Source organism: Diabrotica undecimpunctata, chromosome 6, assembly GCF_040954645.1.
Source record: "Diabrotica undecimpunctata isolate CICGRU chromosome 6, icDiaUnde3, whole genome shotgun sequence".
NCBI lineage: Eukaryota > Metazoa > Arthropoda > Insecta > Coleoptera > Chrysomelidae > Diabrotica > Diabrotica undecimpunctata.
Genome location: NC_092808.1, coordinates 7,557,557 through 7,577,292, shown reverse-complemented (window position 1 = coordinate 7,577,292; position 19,736 = coordinate 7,557,557). Strand labels below are relative to the sequence as shown.

Here is a 19,736-nt window from a genome sequence, read left to right as displayed (position 1 = left end):
TTTTCCTCTCTTTGATTATTCTTAGTAATTCTTTTTGTTTACACATGCGACGAAGTACCTCAACATTAGTAACTCTTTGTACCCATGGAATCCTCAACATTCGTCTGTATATATACATCTCAAAGGCATCTATTCTTTTTTCTATTTCGGAGTCCATTGTCCAACTTTCACAGCCATACAGTAAGACAGAAAACTATCCACCTTAAAATTTTGCTGATAGCTTACATGGGGGATTCTTGAAATATAGGTTTTGAACAACATGAATATTTCTCGGGATAGAAATTGGTATCTTGGATTTTGGAGAAATAAAGTACACCAAAAGTATTTATAATTTTATTTTAATAATATTAATGGTAATAATAATATGCACATAAAAAATAAAATACACTGACTGTACATATTTTATGATACAGAACAGCATGATATCAACTGTAGAAAACTATCAGAATAAAAACACCGTATCACACTGTTCTTCCTTAACAAAATATTTGTTAGCTTAACATGAATGCTTTTATATACATCCTTAATTTAAATATTAAAACTTCTATGTTATAAATAATACGCATCTAATATTTTTTATACATCAGACTGTCGCGTCAAAAATCATACAACGAAAAATTAACATTCCGAAAACTAAAAAAAAAATTAAAATATATCGCGAGATGGAATCTGTGAACATATTTTTACATTCAAAAACACCTAGTAGAAAATTTTTTGTGTTTACAATGATTTCTGGCTGACGAAAAGATCTGGCAACAATGTATTTTCTTTGTACACAATGTAATTGTATGATTCTACGACCATAAATTCGGTTGTGCCTGATTCTTTAACGCTATTTATTATATTTACAGTAAATTAAATATAGTCATTCAATGTAAAGATATGTCTAATGAAATAATTAGAGAAACAATTTGGAAATCCTTTAATTTTGCTAGTGAGCTGTTATATATAGCCAAACTTCGATTTAAACTTTCATGTTTCAATGTGTTCCGTCTGAGAAAGAACTGTAAGTACACTAGTTCATAATGTATTTTATATTATATGAAAACGAACAAACAGAAATTTCTGAAACCAGAAAATTATTACGAAGGAACTATTAGAAATAGAGGTGGGAACGGATTATTTGAACAGTTCCACAATCCTAACCATTGAAGTTGTGCACAGTGGTAAAAGTTAACAAAGTAAACAACATAGAACCTAGCTAGCAAAGATGACATAGCACAAATAAAACAAAAAATGCTGATATAAAAACTATAACTGGACTGCCCATATAAAAAAGTGTTTTCATTTGGAAGCATTTTTCACAATACAGGAAGGATTGTGGAAGTAATCTAAGAACATAGTTTTACTCTTATAATAACTAGTAGAAACTTTGTTCAAAATGATTTCTGATTACGAACAGATCTGGCAAAAATTCATTTTCTTTGTGAACAATAAGTTATACGATTCTATACTCATAACTTTAGTTGCGACACAGTCTTTGGCACCACTCTCCAATAATAATGTCATTTTAAAAGTTGTTAGGTTAGGATACTTTATAGAACACTTACACAGTATGGCATTGTGTGAATTAACAATATCACAAAAGATCCATCTCTTTATTTAAGGACAGATGATATAAAAAAAAATCAACATTTCGGTAAACAATAGTATCAGAAACATATTTTGTTTCCAGCCTTTTTCACCCACTTATAATTGCATTACAAAATAAAAATATTTTCACAGATTCAAAATGAAACCTGAAACTATTGTGGCATTTTTATCTATTATATTTAATACGAAGTAATTCAAATTTTAACTGAAAATTCATTTATTTTGAACTTCGAAAACGATTTTAGAATTAAAATTGTGATTAATTCCCATTAAACATAATAGATAACATAATGGAATTGTTGTATACATTTGCTAACTTTATTATAGTTTGTAATATGGTCAATTATTATTGGAATAAGCTATCAATATTAAGTAAATCGATATTTGTTTAAAAAAGCTTTATATGATAGAAGAATAGACATAAAAATACAGCAAACCAAAAAAATTGAAGGAGTAAATATGAAAAATGGTGCCAACAACTGTATTGCTTGCATTCGAACAAAGAATTTAGGGAAACTTTTGGTATCTTCATTAAGTAAATATCCATTTAACAAGATATATTACCAACAAAAGCAAGGAAATGATGAGTTTAGTGTAGAAAAGTTTACCTCTGATATCATAGAACAAAAACAGTATTGTATACCTTTTTTGACTTTGGGTTTCATTAAAATTTTTGACGACAACAAAACATATTATCCTCTCAACCAAACGCAATATGCAATTGTACTTCTTATTAAGACAGCTAATTGCTGTGCGATGCAGACTGTGTACAATTTTATAATAATGAACACCCATTCATTAATTATTAGTTTGGATGGTACATCCAATCATGATGGAAATTGTTTAGAAGATTTGTAAGCTAATAAACATATGAAATAGACAAAAGACGTGGATACAATTGCAAATACAGCTCAAGAAACAGCAATATAAAGAAATGCAAAGGATATCGTTCATTAAAAAATCATGAAGTTGACAGTATATCATGCAAAAATATATAGGACACATCAGTCAAATATGTGCAAGATTTGACGAACACACAATAAATATAAGTTATAAGCCAAGTTTTATCAAACTTACTCACACACGAACATACCAAGGGACACAAAATACAGTCGCTACAAACAAATCGCAGCCATCTCATTCTACAAAACGAGAACAATAAGAGAAGCTCAACCTACATCCAACATTGAAATCACTAGTTAAAAAAACTCACAAATAAAAGTCAAACCCTGAATACCTACCTAATTAGAAATCCACCCTGCAAATCTTTAACTATTCCCCCAACATTTTCTTCCATCCGTGAAACCACCACTGTAAACATTACTAAAGAAATAGTTGTTCAGAAGATGCTAGTGAATTTGAACCAAATTTCGCAAGAGAAATGATACGTGAAGTAGAATTTTACAAGACTAGCTAAACATAAGATCGATCTGTTTGTAAATTATCAAAAATAAGTGTGGAAAATTTTGAAAAAAAAATGACACTTTTTCGGGAAAACTTTATAATAATTGTATCAGTACAACTTTTTATCTTAATCATCATAAATTTATGCTGCGATAGATCCTGTGAGAGGAGATTACATATCCTTCCCCTCCTTCATAGTCTTTGATAAAATCTGCGGCAGTTGAAGAAATTCCGACAGAGATAATTCCTGGTCCTCGTTCTATAAACTACAAATAGAACTGTATTGTTTGTCTAATTTGAGCCACCCTGTATAACATATACAAACTTAGAATTTGTAATCTGTTATTAACTTTTATACTAAGTGTGAAGAACATTACAATATCTATTAGTGATTTTATCTATGAGCTTAGTTTTGTTGCACCCTATATAATAAATAGATCATAGTAGTTGGCCATAAATTTTAAGTAGAAAGTAATACATTTGTTTTAAATTTCACTAGACTAGTGTAACAATGCAGCTAATTTAAGTAGGTTTATATCTTATAGAAGTCCGTTAATTTTTGTATTAGGCGTAAAGTATTAGATAAAACCGTAAACGTGGCAACTGCGCTTGGCTTCAACTACACCAGTACGCAGTTTGCGACGTGGAAGACGAAATGATTGCATTGCAATGTTGCCATTTACACGAGTATACGCCGAATTCAATAATTAACGCAGTAAGGATTGTTTAAAAACTGGAAAGAGTAGATGTCAATAGTTAAGATAAATGAACCTTAATTCTGGTAATGACACAGTTATCATTGGTAATTGAGGATATACGGCAAAGTTTGATGTTCTTTTTTTATATTTTCGAGTCCACTTTCAATTATATTTGTATGAACATTAATTCATATTATAATTATTTTGTGACTTGTTTTATTTAATTTCAAATATGTTTTGATAGCGAGAATATTGTCTTTCATTTTCAGTCAAACATGATGACAATGTCATTACATCACTCTGCAAAAATCTATTAAAAATATAATAACTTGGTTGAATATTTTTACGGAACGTCATGAAAAACAAACAGAACTACCTGATTTTATTTTTTTTTTTATACATATGTATCCCATTTTTAAGAACACTTGGTATCTAGTACCTAGGAACGTAATTTTCGACACATAAGAAGAACTCTGCGTTATTTTTAGTAACTTTTTAGCTTTGAGCTACTTTTAAAATCACTCTTTTTAGTTTTTAAGCAAACCAAAGAAGTATATAACAAACTAAACAATTGATGTTGATATTTCTGGAAATGATTTACTTTTTATAAGTTTTTATTCCAAAACAAATAATTTTCAATAAGATGAGTAGATACAGCAAACGCGAATTATGTTGAATTTGAACTTTAAGGTTTTAAAAAGATCTATTTTATTAAGAATTTAGCAGTAGTCGGTGTGAATAGCAGATAATAATAATTAAGACCGCGCATATATGACACTGAATGAATGGAAAACTTTTGTTTTTGGACAAAGTCCGAACATTAGAGGCAAAAATACGTCGTTTTGTACACTTCATCATAAATAACGTTTGCTGCACCTTCTAATGAAATTAAAATATTCAAAAATTATACAATTAACTCGGTCTGTTTTTTAAATGCATGAAAAATTGGTACAGACATAGAATTTCAGTCGTTTCCTCGTTGCTCTTAAGTGAATAAAAAGCCTATGACACTATAAATCTTTTTATAACAATTTATTTCCAAACAAGTGTATGTTCTATCAAAGATAACAAAATTCCTGATTTTACACGAGACGATAGACCTTACTGAGCTTTCAGAAAGAATCGGTTAAAAGTAAAAGTCATATTTCACTTCACAATAGGACTGATCTTTAAGTTCCAGAACTTTTTCAATTGCATGGCAACGTCGCAAAGGAGCGCAGTGCAGTTGGCAGGATTTTCTAGCGTAACTCAGTCCATGATGCTCAATTGCTGTAGATTTCGCATTTCAATCAGCACAAAAATATTTATATGTATCTATAACATTTTAGGTACTTTCACAATCGGGGAAGATGAATAGAGAAGTTGATATCTTTTACAATCTACGAAAAAGTTAATATGTGGTATTCACACAACACATTTCAGGTAAACAAAGAATCCTTTCATGATGAGCATGCGCATAAAGTTAAGCCGTTACCCCATATATTGTTATTTATAATAGATATGATCTGACATAAGGCTATATTCCTACAGGAACCAATCTTTGAGTAAATAATAAGAGTAAAGACAAGTATAGTTCTGTTTTCATATTTGTCTACAGAATTGGTATTTAAAGAAATATTTCGAATCATATTGTGAAGATATTGTGGTGTGTTTTTATTCTGGTAGATATCTTGACAGCTCACACACATTTCCTCGATAGATTATGGTCTGATTTTAGGGATTTATTTTAAGGTTTTTTTAAGTAGGCATTTCTGGCGAGTATCTACCAATTAAAATACGTCATTACGCGCTTCAGTTCAATATAAATATCGCAGTAAACTATTAAGTCAATTAGATCGGCCCGTGTACGCTCCTACTCTCCGTCCGGCTCGTGAAGATAAGAATACGGCCGGGGCCAGATATCCTGCCTGTCGTCAGAGGCGACCAATGGGAAGGAATGAGAGGTGGAAAGCCGTCACTTGAGGTGTCGGGTTTGTAGAAACACACGCAGACCGCTTCGGCGTTACGGTCGCCGGTCTACACTCCTAGTATCCGAGACGAGTCTCTCGTGGGACCACTCTACTTTCATTCCACAGAACCAAAGTGAGGTTGAACGAGCTGCGACCCTTATACGTCCTTTCCCCATTAAGGGTGTAGGATTGCGGCACGTACCCACTATTGGAGATTTAAGAGTGGGAGAGGAGAGCTCGTCGGCGGCTATCTGTCTACGTGCGAGGTCGAGTTCATTTACCTGCGGTCACCTTTCCGCCCCTGGGGGGATAACGGACGGGTGTTCTTAACGCAACACAGGTACTACGGGGAGGGTGTAGCCCTCCTAGGAGGATTACTTTAGTATCTAGAGAGAAAATTTATTTTCCCTCATACAATTTTCAAGAGGCTGATCTAATGTGTTTTCTCCGTTTTTTGTTTCGCAATTTTTGTGCCGAATCCATCGTCAATTGTTCTTTATTTTTTGCAGTTTAATAGTACCACGACATGTATAGGGAGAAAATGTATTTTTCACTAAATGTCGCTGTCATCAGATTTTCTGTATCTTTTGCAGACAGTTTAGTAATGTCACTTTCTCCTTAACCCAGATAATAGAAAAAAAGATGGCAAGGAATCAAGAGATTCATATGTTGTTCGTCGACCTACGGAAAGCCTACGACAGCGTTCCACTGAAGAAGCTGTGGGAATCAATGGAAAGCACGAATATTAATATAGAATTAATAAAAGCCGTCGAAGTGCTATACAACCAACCAATAACAAAGATAAAAGTAGGGACACAAATAACAACTGGATTTAGAACATCACAAGGATTAAAGCAAGGATGTTGCTTGTCTCCCACTTTATTTAAAATATACCTCGAAAGTGCTTTAAAAAGATGGAAACAAAAATGCAGGACAATGGGGATACCGCTCACCAATACTATGGTATATACGCTTAACTTTGCAGACGATCAAGTAATAATGGCTGAAGATTATGACGATTTAAACTATATGGCACGAAAATTAATTGAAAAGTATGATATATGGGGTCTAGAAGTAAATAAAAAGAAAACCGAATACCTGTGCATTGGAGCAGAACAAAAAGATCTCATATTAGACGATAACACTACGATAAAGCACTGCTGTGACTACAAATACCTAGGTATCACTATTTCACAAGATGGAACATTAGACAAAGCCATAAGAGAGAGAAATACGTCAGGGAGAAAAGCCATCACAATGTTAAACACCATTTTACGGGACCAATCCATCAGCAAAGAAAATAAAAAGAGGATATATGAGATTATAGTAAAAAGTATCGCTTTATACAGCTGTGAGGTATGGCCACTGAAAGAAAGAACACTGTCAACGCTGAAAGCGATGGAAATGGATTTTTGGAGAAGAGCCGCAGGAAGATCTAGAAGAGAAAGGATTACCAACGAACGCATTAGAGAAATAATGGGAATCAAACGAACAATCACAGATGACCTAACAACAAAACAACTTATCTGGTTCGGACACATACAAAGAATGGACGAACAACGAATGCCAAAAGAAATACTAAAGTGGCAACCAGAAGGAAAGAAAAAACGAGGTAGACCGAGAAAAAGTTGGAGCGAAGGAATAAATAAAGAACTGAGAGAGAGGGCCATAGAAGAAGATCTATGGAACAACCGCTCTAAGTGGCGATTGGAAATCGGAAAACGGCGGAGAACGTTATAAACCGACAAGTAATAGTAGTAGTTAGTAATGTCACTACACTATAGTACATGCAAAGAAAATATATTTTCTCTCTATATATTTTTTCAAAAACTTTTCTAATGTGTTTTACCATTTACTCGAAATATAAATGCTGAATACGTCGTCAGACTTCAAACTCTTTCATTTTTAGTCCACTAGAGGGGTCGATCGATTTTTAAAAATAATTACAGCTGTATTGATGCTCTACAGCTATTAGGTTTGAACGAAAAGTGCCTTTTTTAGTTATCTCTCCCTCTCTCTTTATGGTGTATTATTAATAATAAATTATATAGGAAAGCTTTGTTTATACTTTGGAATTTGTAGTGTGAATATTCACAATATTAACACTTATATAATGTATGTTAAATTAATAAAAATATTTCTACACTCTTTAGGGGGTTAAATCACAATCAAAGCATATTCTAATAAAAATTAACCGTATTTTATTTTAAGCCTAATAAGAAAATATTACTTTTCAGATATAAAATCTATAACATAAGTAGTATCGTGTATTTCGATTTTTCTTTTGCTAACATTTACAATAAAAAAAATAATCGATCATATTCCAATATCCATTTCGCGATAGTTACAACAAATTGTTTAAAATACTCAGTCTGTATAAAATCATATTTACATTCCTATCTGCAAAACATGTTTATAAGAGTGACTATATATTTTATAATGTATGTACAAGACCTTTTTATACAGGGCGTCTCCGAAATAATATGGATTATTGCGGTAGGTAATTCTTCCAGCTTTTTTTGACTTAAGAGGAAAATATAAGAGTATTTTGTACCTATATATGTCTTCACATACCTAATTTTAACCATTACTAGAAAAAAAATTCAAGAAACGAGAAAACAGGTGACGCCAACCCTGAATTTTCAAATCAATCAAATCGAAGACATGCACAGAGATGGATTTTCCGTTGAAAATCAATTTTGTCATCTATTTTGTCTTTTATAACTCGTCTAATAAAGGAGTATTCTTGTTCTTTCTAAAGGTATTTCCTATTCCAATGTCTGTGTTCCACGCAACACAGAAAGCATTAGTAAAAACCCAATAATCAATAGCAAAAAAAACAAGAAACAAGAAAAGAGGCGATGCCAACCCGGAACTTTATTACTCACGTCGAAGAAATCTTCAGAGGCGGGTTCACAGCCATCTAATTTCATTATATTGAATGTAACAAGTATAATGTTTTATTGATCCAGGAAAGAAATTCGGTTATATAGCCAAAAATGCCACACAAAGCAAAAACGATAAACTTACCAACCCAATACCAGCAGGGAATAGTAACTTTACGACCAAAATCAAATGAAATTAACTTCAACGTAAAGCCGGTTCTGGACGGTTGGTAAATATGCTACAAGAGAACGGTCTTATTATCCATGTTAAATCCCACAAGAAAACTGTAAAAACATTCCGTTCATTTTTTGATTATTTTAAGGTAACATTTGAACTGCAAATAGGATGAACCTTCGTTGGAAAAAGAAGAGAAACGTTTTAACATAATATGTGGTGTTTTAACATAAAACGTGACGTTTGACGTGTAGTGAAACAATGACTTTTGACGTAAGACATGTGAAATGTCACGTTTTGAGATGGTACATGGCTTTTTGACATAATATGTGACGAGTTAAGTCACTTTTCACGTCAAACGTCATGTGTTATGATAAAGTTACCTCACAACCCTTTTTAACAGACCCTCATCTTATATGCAGTTCAAGTGTGACCTTGAAAAAGATTAAATAATGTAGTAGAATTGGCCTTGCGTTTTCTTATGGAAATTAACATAAAGGCCGTTCTTAAGCAATCTATTTACTACGGTTCAGCAATATACTGCAGAATAATATATATCGAACAATGATTTTGTTAATAAACTTGATACATAATACAAAATGTTTATTTTACTATTAATTTTTCTGTATTCAAAATGTAGTAGACGAAAGGAAGTCTCTTTACAGCTGAGTGAGAAGAAATAGTACAAGAACACATTTATATGATGGCAGCACAAGAACAATATCTCCTGATGACAAGAACACAAAAGCGAAGGCCTTGACAAAAATTCTGAAAAAATAATCATAAAGATTTCAGTATGACTGTACATGTACAGAATAACCAAGTAATTTTCTAGAACGATTTTGCCATAAAACTTGCAAGAACAATTACTAACAACAACCTGTCAGATTACTTTGGAATCGCCCTTATATAACCCGAAGAAGACGTCAACCTTTACTCGATTAATATTCTATAAAAATTATAATAGTCCATAAATTTTTACTGATTGTAATCTCATTTATACAAACGATAAAACTGTTTCCTAACGTCTATTGAACAGGCACTTTAACTATTTATCCAATGTGGTACGACGATTAATGCACAGAAATCAAAACTTATCTATCCATCAGACGAAAAACTGTTTCTCTTAGAGCTGGAGTTGAACTCCGGTAGATCTGAGGGCAAAACTAAAGGCGTTATTGGACCGTAAATTCTTTCTTGTTCTTCCAATTGTTGGGCGAATGCTTCTTCCAGTTTCTGAAATTTCAAAAAATCATTAGTTTTAGAAATGAAGTTATGGAATAAGTTAAAGAGAAGAATTTACCTGTACTTGAATAATTTTTATATACACAAAAGGTGAATAACCAAAAAAAGCTGTGCCTAATGAAAGCCAAATCAGCTATAAACTTTAGTGTTTCTATTTAGTTAGCCTAGATCGGTTCCGTTAAAGAAACTATTGCGTTACCATAACAACGATGAATATCTTATAAGAAGTGTCAGTGTAAAGTTTTCCGTCAAAAAATCAAACAATTGATGTACCGAGCCATCAACAACCACCTACATTTGAAGTGGTTAAGAGGTAAACAGATTTACGAAGATATGTTAATACCACTATGGTTAATGTCCTTCATATGCGACCATGAAAAGTTGGATTGCAAGATTCAAAGAAATAAATTATTCATTGAAGATGAAATTTGATCAAGAAGGCCAATTACTGTGTCCACCCTCGTAATTTTCGATGCAGTACATGGCATAATTTTATCAAACTGTCAAATATTTCATATGAACATATGGACATATGAAAAATTTCTGCAAAATGGATTCCAAATATCTGAATGTTGACCAGAAGCGTACAAAGAAAATCCCATAAGAAGGTAGCAATCGATGGAATGGGGACACTTTGGTTCTCTTTGGTCTCTGGACATTTGCTGCAGAAAAGTTCCTGATTCAGTTTTCCGCGATTCCCAAGGAATAACCTTGATTTATTTTTTGGATAAGAATTAACTGGGAGCTACTAGCTAGGAGCACTGTACGAGAAAAAATTATGCAGAGAAAACACGGAACTTTCAGAGGTATTTTATTTTTGAAATACAAACAACTCATGATTTAGGGTTTGAATTCCTCAAATAGTCACCTCATTCACCAGATTTAATTCCGTCCAGCTATTTCCTTTCCTCAGCTGAAGAATGTCTAAGAGGTCGTAAATTTAGTTCCAACAAAGAAGAGATAAAAAGTGTGGAGGCCTGGTTTGCAGAACAAGATAATTTCTTTTTGAAAGATCTAGACCTAGGTTCATTGGATAAAAATATGCCAAGATATGAGTTTCCAGTCTTCACTTCACCACATGGTAACATTACGACAACAGTTACTTCTGCTTTGCTCATCCGTAACATTTTTGCACAAAAAATGAAATATTCGGCATCCTTTAGCCCCTCTAATCGCCAGACATAGCCCCAATGGAATTGTTTTGTTTCCTTAACTAAAGGGAACTCATAGAGAATACAGATTTGATTTGATTGAAAACTATTTATGGAACTGGCGGTAAAATAAAACATCATATTACAATAATGTTTTTAATTTCTGCTCCAGACAAGAAATTTTAAACTTACAATGTTAGTTCAAACCTAACATCAGAAGACTATATTTTATTATGGATTATAAATTAATAAACATCTCAGCAGAAGAGCAAGAGAAAAATAATAGCAAAACAATTTATACAAAAACAGCTTCTGAGTTCTTCCAACAGTGGAATTGACGTTGCTTGAAGTTTGTACGGTCATAATATCAAATACGGTCGATACCTCTACATATTTCACTAGAATATTCGCGAATACCATATGTCAGCCTAATGGATTCCTCCACTGTTTACCAAAATTATCTCGAATTTATTATTTAGCTATATAAAGATCGGCAGCCGAAAAATACGTCGATCACATGAAGTTAAGAATGAACAACATTGAAAACCTTGTCCAACAACATATCAATATGGCCAGTGATAAGATGAAAGATCATTTTCGGTCCACGAATGGCTACTTCGAAGTAGGCGATTTAGTAGACCTATATAATCCACAATGTTACGCCCTGTCCAAAAGTCCAAAGACAATGGGAAGGCCCGTATAAAATTAAAAAGAGAATAAATGATGTGCTATACCGAATTAAGAAATTTTAACCTTAAACATTGAAGAAATGTCTTCTTATCCTAGTATTTTTACTATATAGAATCAAAAATTGGTCTTTTCAACCCTTCCAATGATGATGTATTTGCCATATCTAATGAAAGATCTCTATAACATCTAGAGTCCTTTTCTGAGCTTCCTTAAATGTTGCAACACTCTAATGCATAAATTAAAACGAAAGAAATCCATATAATCAGTCTTTGTCATTACAATGCTATCGAAGCAAAAAATCATGAATTACTATTTGCACAGACAAAATAGAGGAGGCGATCTAACCAGAAGTCAATGAAGACAGATGAGCAACCTAAAATAACGCATAAAATTAAGTCGCACTCCAAAGAAATGAAATATCCCACGAATATTACAGTCGGGAGAAACAGGGAAGACATGAAGAGGACGACCAAGAAAGAGATGGATAGACGCAGCCCAGATGGACATCGAAAAATTTGAAACAGCAGACTGGTGAGAACAAATGAGGAATCGAAAAATGTGGAAAAATATATCTGTTGTAGAGCTGTATATGTACATAGATACAAAAAATTGCTTTCTTTGTATAAAAGCTGTAACATATGTAGCAAAAATATAACACAAATGTTCTATTATACAAATGCAATGGAAATCTTTTAATTTTATAAGATTTGATGCAATATGTCAGCTATGAACTACAGGTGAGTTGAAATCTACAATTGCTACAATTAAGCTAAAGTTAGATGAACTATAGTCCGTCTAGAAAGTATCCGGAATTTTTTATTTTTCCTAATTTTAATAGACTTCCTTTTTGTAACATTTTAAAACAAAAGTAATGCATCAAGTAGGTTGTGCTGATAGTAGGTTATGGACAAAATCACATGACAACACCATCTCTCAAATATTGTTGTTTGTAAACAGACTTAAGATTTGTGAAATATTGTCGCAAGTAGAAAAAAGTAAAGTGGTGGAATGTTTGTATTGAAAGGGTGTCCGAAACGTTAAAAAATTAGTGCAATTGACTGAACTCGGAAAAAGTGCAGTGTATGAGACAATAAAGAGGATAAAAAATGGCATAGATATGAGATATAGACCAGTTTCGGGTAGATCGCTTAAGATTCGCAGAAACAATTTAAATGCTTTAGTGTCTTTAGGACGACAAAATCCGCGCCTAGGATTTCGAAAATTTGCGAACAGATTTGGAAATCAACGAAGAATAAAAGTGTGCCCAGAAACTGTCCGCATGTCACTGAAAAAGCAAGGCTACATATCAAAAAATCCAAAAAAAATCCCTACAATGACACCTCTGCAAAGGCAACGAACAATAGATTTTTGTCAACGTTTTCGAGAAGATAATTTTAATAATGTCTTTATATCTGATGAAAGTTGTTTCCAACTTGGTGCAAATCATCTAAATGTCCTATCAAGAGAAAATTTTACCGTTCAAATTTCCAAATTTCCCACTAAATAATGGTTTGGGGGGCAATATCTTAGCGTGGTGGTACACCTCTCTGTATAGTTAATGGTACTGTTAATAGTGCGAAATATTGTGACATCCTAAATGGTTTTGTTCTTGAAACGGCTCATGTTTTATATCTAGAGAGGTGGGCGTTTTAAGCAAGATAATGCAAGATGCCATACTTCTGCTTATACTTGCTTGGATGCAAGAACACGAATTGGCAACAATTCCGTGGCCAGCAGCATCTCCAGACCTTAGCCCCATGGAAAACAAATGGGGACTAATGAAGATTGATGTGGAACGAGCAGCGCCACGAGATAAAATAGGTTTGATTCGGTCAGTTTTACATTTCTGGAACACCATTCCAAAGAATCGGAAAGGAGAAAGAAGTCGTGAATACAATTAAACAAAGAAAGCTTGAATATCTAGGCCACATATTGAGACACGATAAGTACCGTCTACTGCAATTGATTGTCCAGGGAAAAATAGACAGTAAGCGAGGGCCAGGCAGGAGAAGACACTCGTGGCTCCAAAATCTGAGGAAGTGGTTCGGGCTCACATCGGTCGAACTATTCAGAAGCGCCGCAAATAAGATCAGAATTGCCATGTTAATAGCCAATGTTCGCAACGGACAGGGCACTTGAAGAAGAAGAAGGAACACCATTACCAAAAATTATGGCCTTGACCTAGTTTCGGGTGTACCTGGACGTTTAGTTAAGTGTTTAGATTTAAATGGAGGTTGTATAAGTAAATGAGATGAATTATTTGTTGAAATTTTATATTTCAAGTGTTAGCAATAAATACCGTAAAATTATAATTCTGCTTTCTTTTTTCCGGGTACTTTCTAGACGGACTATATATTCTTAGTACAGTTCAAGTCAAGACTAGCGTTTTTATTGTTGTGATTTTTAAATCTTGTAACAACTATAATCCGTTATATTCATTCGGCTCTTGCCGATTAATGCCGAAAGGTCTGTACTTGTAAGGTAACTATATTGAGGTTAATGAAACAGAATTTATTAAATGACTGTTTTTAATAAAGGGGACAAATTATAGAGGCAAAGTTCGGTTACCACAATTGTAAAAAACAGAAAAGTGAGAAAATCTACCCGAAATTTTTTCTTTATACTATTAATATTCCCATTAAACCGTCATCGATAAGTGCAACCAGCGTTGCAGAGATTCTTATGCAAAAAGTAGAGATGCTGACGATATATGAAGAGAGGATCTAAAATTTAAATCCAGTCAAGAAATTACGTGAATAAAATATTTATGAAACATAAAACAATGAAGAAAGAACGTACCGATGGAAAACAAAAATGCACTATGACTGCTTCTCTCGGACGGACGTGGAAATCGAATTATTACTTTACTTGCTGGCTACGGATATCCATTATATAATGTCCTACTTCTCGGTTAAAAATATTAAAGACCCTTTGTTCGATTACCAATACAGTCGAACCAATTTTTGAGGGGTTATAGTTGTAAAAAGATGTAAATTAAGTGAATGCCATAGAAGTACTATATCTTACCTTGCACTGTACAAAACTACCAAATTTTATGTAATAGAGATTTTAAAAATTATATTTCCTTAATTTATAAATACTAGTACCATTTCCTTTTGATTTTGCTCACAAATAACAAAACTATGTCGTCATAGAACTACATAAATTTTTATAATCAAGTTAGTACGCTATCAGAAAGCGATTCCCAGTATTTACTAAATCTCTTGCCCTCTATTCTGGTACAAGTGATGTAAAGAAACAAAGAAAAATTCCAGTACTTTTTAAGCTTGATATCCATGAATTATAAAGCACTTTCTAACCGTTTAACTAAGCCATTGAAAAATTAGTAAAATACAGCTACACATAAATCAACTTTTTCCGTAATTCCGAAAAAAAAAGACTAGATTTCCATACTAGTTTAATTACCTGCATGGAAATATAATTTTTAAAGGCCCTATATGTAAGAAGATTATATACAAACCTGTTAAAATAGCCACAAAACCATTGTCGAGAAGCGAAGAAGGTTAAAGCGAAACAAAAAATAAATAAACAAGACAAACACAAATGGGGAAAATCAAACAACACAGACATTGGAAGAAATAGTGGTTTGCTTTTTTTAGACGCGAACGCGAAAAATTGTCGAGAAACAATTTAATTGAAATCTAATTAGGCATAATATTGCTTTTGTTATTATATTTGCGGAAGTTAGAAAGAACATGGAAGAATTTGTGGTACTTATTTTTGAATTAACTATTTTTACTGGCACTATGATAATTTTATGACAGTTATATATTGTATTTGTAGTAAAATTCGTCCCATGTTTGATAATCACATGTCAATTATATATCGACAAGTTTATCGGCATCCAAACGAATCAATATAAAAAAAACCAGAAAAATGTTTTTATAAATATATTAATCAATGAAAAAGTTCGTGGTTTGATATCGACAAATCTATAGATTTTGACGTTATAAAAATAAGTATAACCACGGATATTTTCTTATTATTAAACAGGCTGCAGATTATACATTTTTGGTGGGGTACCCCGTGCTATTTTTCATGACAAAACCCATTCTACTAATTTTTCAAGGTCACGTATGAATATCACTCGTCAAAAATCACGCTCTCAGATACAAATGAATGGATATCGTGTAAAATGTTTCATTTATGCGATATTTTGATATACAATGTGATATTTGACATGAGGTGTGAAATTTGACATTGAGTGATGGCCTTGAAAAGCGTAAAATGAGCATAATAGTCCTTGGCGTTGTTTTACTATCCTCATAAGAAATAACATGTGTATCATCCGCCAAAAAGCTAAAATCTTGTAGCGCCTTTACTCTTCTTCGAGATTTGACACGTTGGAGCGTCCTAGGCTCTGTTGTCATATTATTTTGATATAAAGTAGCATAAACACTTGGATATATTAGGTCCATTTCGATGATATCCATTATCGTTAGTACTTACATCAGATTTACTTTTCGGTAATTATTGTAAAGTTTTATCGTTGCGGTACAATTCATATTTCTTAATTGAATGTGCCATTGTCGTGTTTCTCTCGATTTCTGGAATTTTCTATCGAGGACTGAGCTAGTGCAAGAAACTACGTGACGTAGTAAACACGTTATAGAATGGCGTCCAACGTGGGGCTCCACATTCAGTCCCTACGATACAGTTGAAAAAAATTTATTCGTCGCGGTCCATATTTCTTAATTGACTGCGCCATTATCCCTCGTTACATGACTATTTCTTGTACGTCATGTTTTTCTAAGAGTTTTCCTCTTCTTTAAATTCTCTTTACAAGATGACAGTGTTCATATGAGTAACTCCCAACATCATTTTGCTGTTAATATTATTTTCTCATGTGTTTCTCTCATATTTCGTAGATTTTGTCTATTTTAATCCAGCTGTAAATTCTCACGTATATGTTCGTCCACAAGTTAAATGTCGGATTGCGCGACTATTACAGTCACGGATTTGAACGTCTCTACAGTTCTACAGTGCTTACGCTAGATAAAGGTCACACCATCGTATTACAAAAACAGCATTATACCATTAAGGAATTGGATCACTGCGCAAGTACGTGTAACCAATACTACTGCTAAAAATAAATAATTATTTGTAACGATTTGATGGCCAGTTGGGACCCCGGATTCGATCCTCAGTGAAAACATCAGGTGTTTTTAAAAATATCCCAAGACCAGTCTATATGAAAATCTATTACCTCATTATATAACGCAATACTCACAAATAGCAGCCTACTCTGCTATTATCAATAAAATATATATAAATTCTCCTAAGATTTATTAAAATATATAATTTTCAGGTACTTGTATTGTTTTATTAATTAATTCAAAAGCATAATGCAAATTTTATCAACTAAAACTAAAAATTAAATTATAGTACGCTTCCAAGTGCCTCTCTAACTTCTCTCTTAGGCAAAAACTAGATCGACTGCTACCGAGCAAGAACGAAAAAGAAACAAACCAAAAAAGGGATAAAGACAATACACAACTAAGCTGCGGAATCATCTTTCGAAGACTGCGAACGAAAAGCGAAATTCTTTTCCGATATTATCCCAGTGCTCCATGTCCTCTGATGGCCCCAGCTGGGCCTGGGACCTTCTGTAATGAAAGGACTCGATGGTACCGACGATGGCGTCTTATCGTCGACAAGACTTGGTCTATTAGCGCTGTCGGGTACGTTATCGGTCGACGAAGAGCCAGATTCCGGGAGAAAAATTTTGGGGAGGATACTGATATATTTCGCCGAACATGTTTCTTTGTACATGTCTTCCTCGAGTTTCTACAAGAAGTGGTGCAGTGTTAGTAGAATTTAATATGAACAACTATGTACAACAATGAGAATTTTTACTACTGTATTGAATTTAAAAATATATATATATATATATATATATATATATATATATATATATATATATATATATATTATACAAGGTCAGTCAGAACAACGGTATGAACCAAAGTTGTGCTTTTTTTAATGGAACACTCTGTATATTAAAGCAATTTTGAATCTTTTAAAAATATGAAGAGTTTGTATTTTAAAATTATTATTTTTTGAAACATGAAGGTTTAGGACATCATTTTTTATTGATAAGAGTTCTTTATATATAAGAAAATTAACACCAACAGAAAATAATTCAAGGCCACCACAAAACAATGCAGAAGTCAGAATAGTGACCTATTAACAACAAGGAAAGATGTATTGAATAGACGGGTGGAATACTTTAACCAGGCATTTAATATAGAGAAGAAGAAGAAAACTTTTAAGGCGAATGAGATGAGGTAAGGGGAACAGACGAGAGGGAAGGGAAACCACCAACGATTCTTGAAGTTAAAGATGGTGGGAGAGGTGGTAAATCAACACCCTGAAACAAATTTTGGAAAAAACACTGGAATATGGCATTGATACTCATCACACATTTATAAACTAAAAAGCAGCCTATGACTCTGTGAATAGACGAGAAATGTTCAAAGCAATGAAAGAGCTAAGAATACCAAATCAGTTGGTAAATTTAACAAAACTAACTCGTGAAAAAGTTGAATGTAGAGTAAGAAACCAGGGAAACTGTCGATCATGGCGATCATCATGACAGTCTTTATCTTATCTGCAGCAGCGCGGAAAAGCTGAACAGATGTTGTATTGAACCAGATTCTGAGGTTCTTTAACCAAGTTGTTCTTCTTCTTCCTGGACCCGTTTTCCAAATATTTTTCCTTGCAGGATGGCTTGAAGGAGAGCATATCTGGATTCATTTCGCATATGCCCGAAGAATTGTAACTTTCGAGATTTGATGGTGGTCAGTACTTCTCGATTCTTCTTTATTCTATATTTGCAATATATAATAATAATAATAACGGATTTATTACGGCTGTCGCCGCTTCTCCGCCCCAATTTCCATCTTTTCTGTCATATGCAGTTGCCTCTTCTAAGTTTCTTGCCGCCATTGCTTCATCAATATCGTGGCGCCAACTTCTCTGTGGTCGTCCTCTCTTTCGTCTTTCAGGAGGGATCTTACTTCCGAACCGTAAAGTGTAATACTTTGGACTATACTACCGTAAATGTGTTTTTTGGTTTCTCGTCGAATTGTTTTTTGCCAGAGAAGAGAGTTTAAGGCACGGGTCGCTGCTCCGTCCTTGTTTATTCTTTCCCTGATTTCATCTGTGCTATTTCCCTTCTTGTTGAAAATGACCCCCAAATATTTGCAGGATTGCACTCCTTTGATTTTGTCGTCTTCCAAGACTAGGTCACATATTTCATCTGTTCCCACTGAGAGATATTCACATTTTGTCATATTCATGTTTAGACCTGCCACCTCATATTCTTCTTGCAGTTTCCTTACCATATAGCTAAGATCGTAGCTGTCTTCGGCAATTACTATCTGGTCATCCGCAAAGAAAAGTGTATATAGCTTGTTTTCTTCCACCGTTATTCCCATGTTTCTACATTTTTTTACCCATTTCACTAAGGATCTGTCCAAATAGATTTTTAAATAAGGTGGGTGACAGACAGCAGCCTTGTCTTAGTCCCTTTGTTGTTTGAAAAGGAGAGGTGATTTCTTGTCCCATTCTAATTCTTGCAAAGTTTTGTTCGTAATATTTTTGAGTGGCGTTAATAAGAATTGGGTTTATTTTCAAGTTACCCATTTCTATCCATAGTTGGGAGATCGGTACACTATTAAAGCTATATGAGTTTCTGTATTTCTCTGCACACGTTTTTCCATTGAAATTTTTAATGTGAAAATTATTTAATATAAATAATTTAATTATATATTGCAATATAATAGCGTAAATAGAGACCTGTGTCCCGTTTTAAGCTGACAAAGTGTAGTATGCTCTCCCTACGTCTTGGTCCTTCGAGCCGGATCAATGTTTAATTTGGGTTCTCTTTATCTGTTCTTCTCCTTGGACGATGGAAAAATAGG

At 33.4% G+C, this 19,736-nt stretch overlaps 1 protein-coding gene across 3 annotated transcripts in view; it reads right to left on the bottom strand.

The window, feature by feature from the left end:
- Positions 1–319: 319 nt before the first annotated feature.
- The window catches only part of Slik (Sterile20-like kinase), a 73,113-nt gene continuing 53,696 nt past the window's right edge, over positions 320–19,736 (bottom strand). For 2 of the 3 annotated variants that reach the window (XM_072534145.1, XM_072534144.1), the window contains 2 exons: positions 15,272–17,598; positions 9,804–9,940 (listed from right to left, as the gene is read on the bottom strand). In XM_072534145.1, the coding sequence (XP_072390246.1) occupies positions 17,308–17,598 (291 nt within the window). In that variant the 3' untranslated portion in view covers positions 9,804–9,940; positions 15,272–17,307. Of the gene's footprint in view, positions 9,941–15,271; positions 17,599–19,736 lie in introns of all 3 variants that reach the window. The other variant, XM_072534146.1, reaches the window with a different exon arrangement.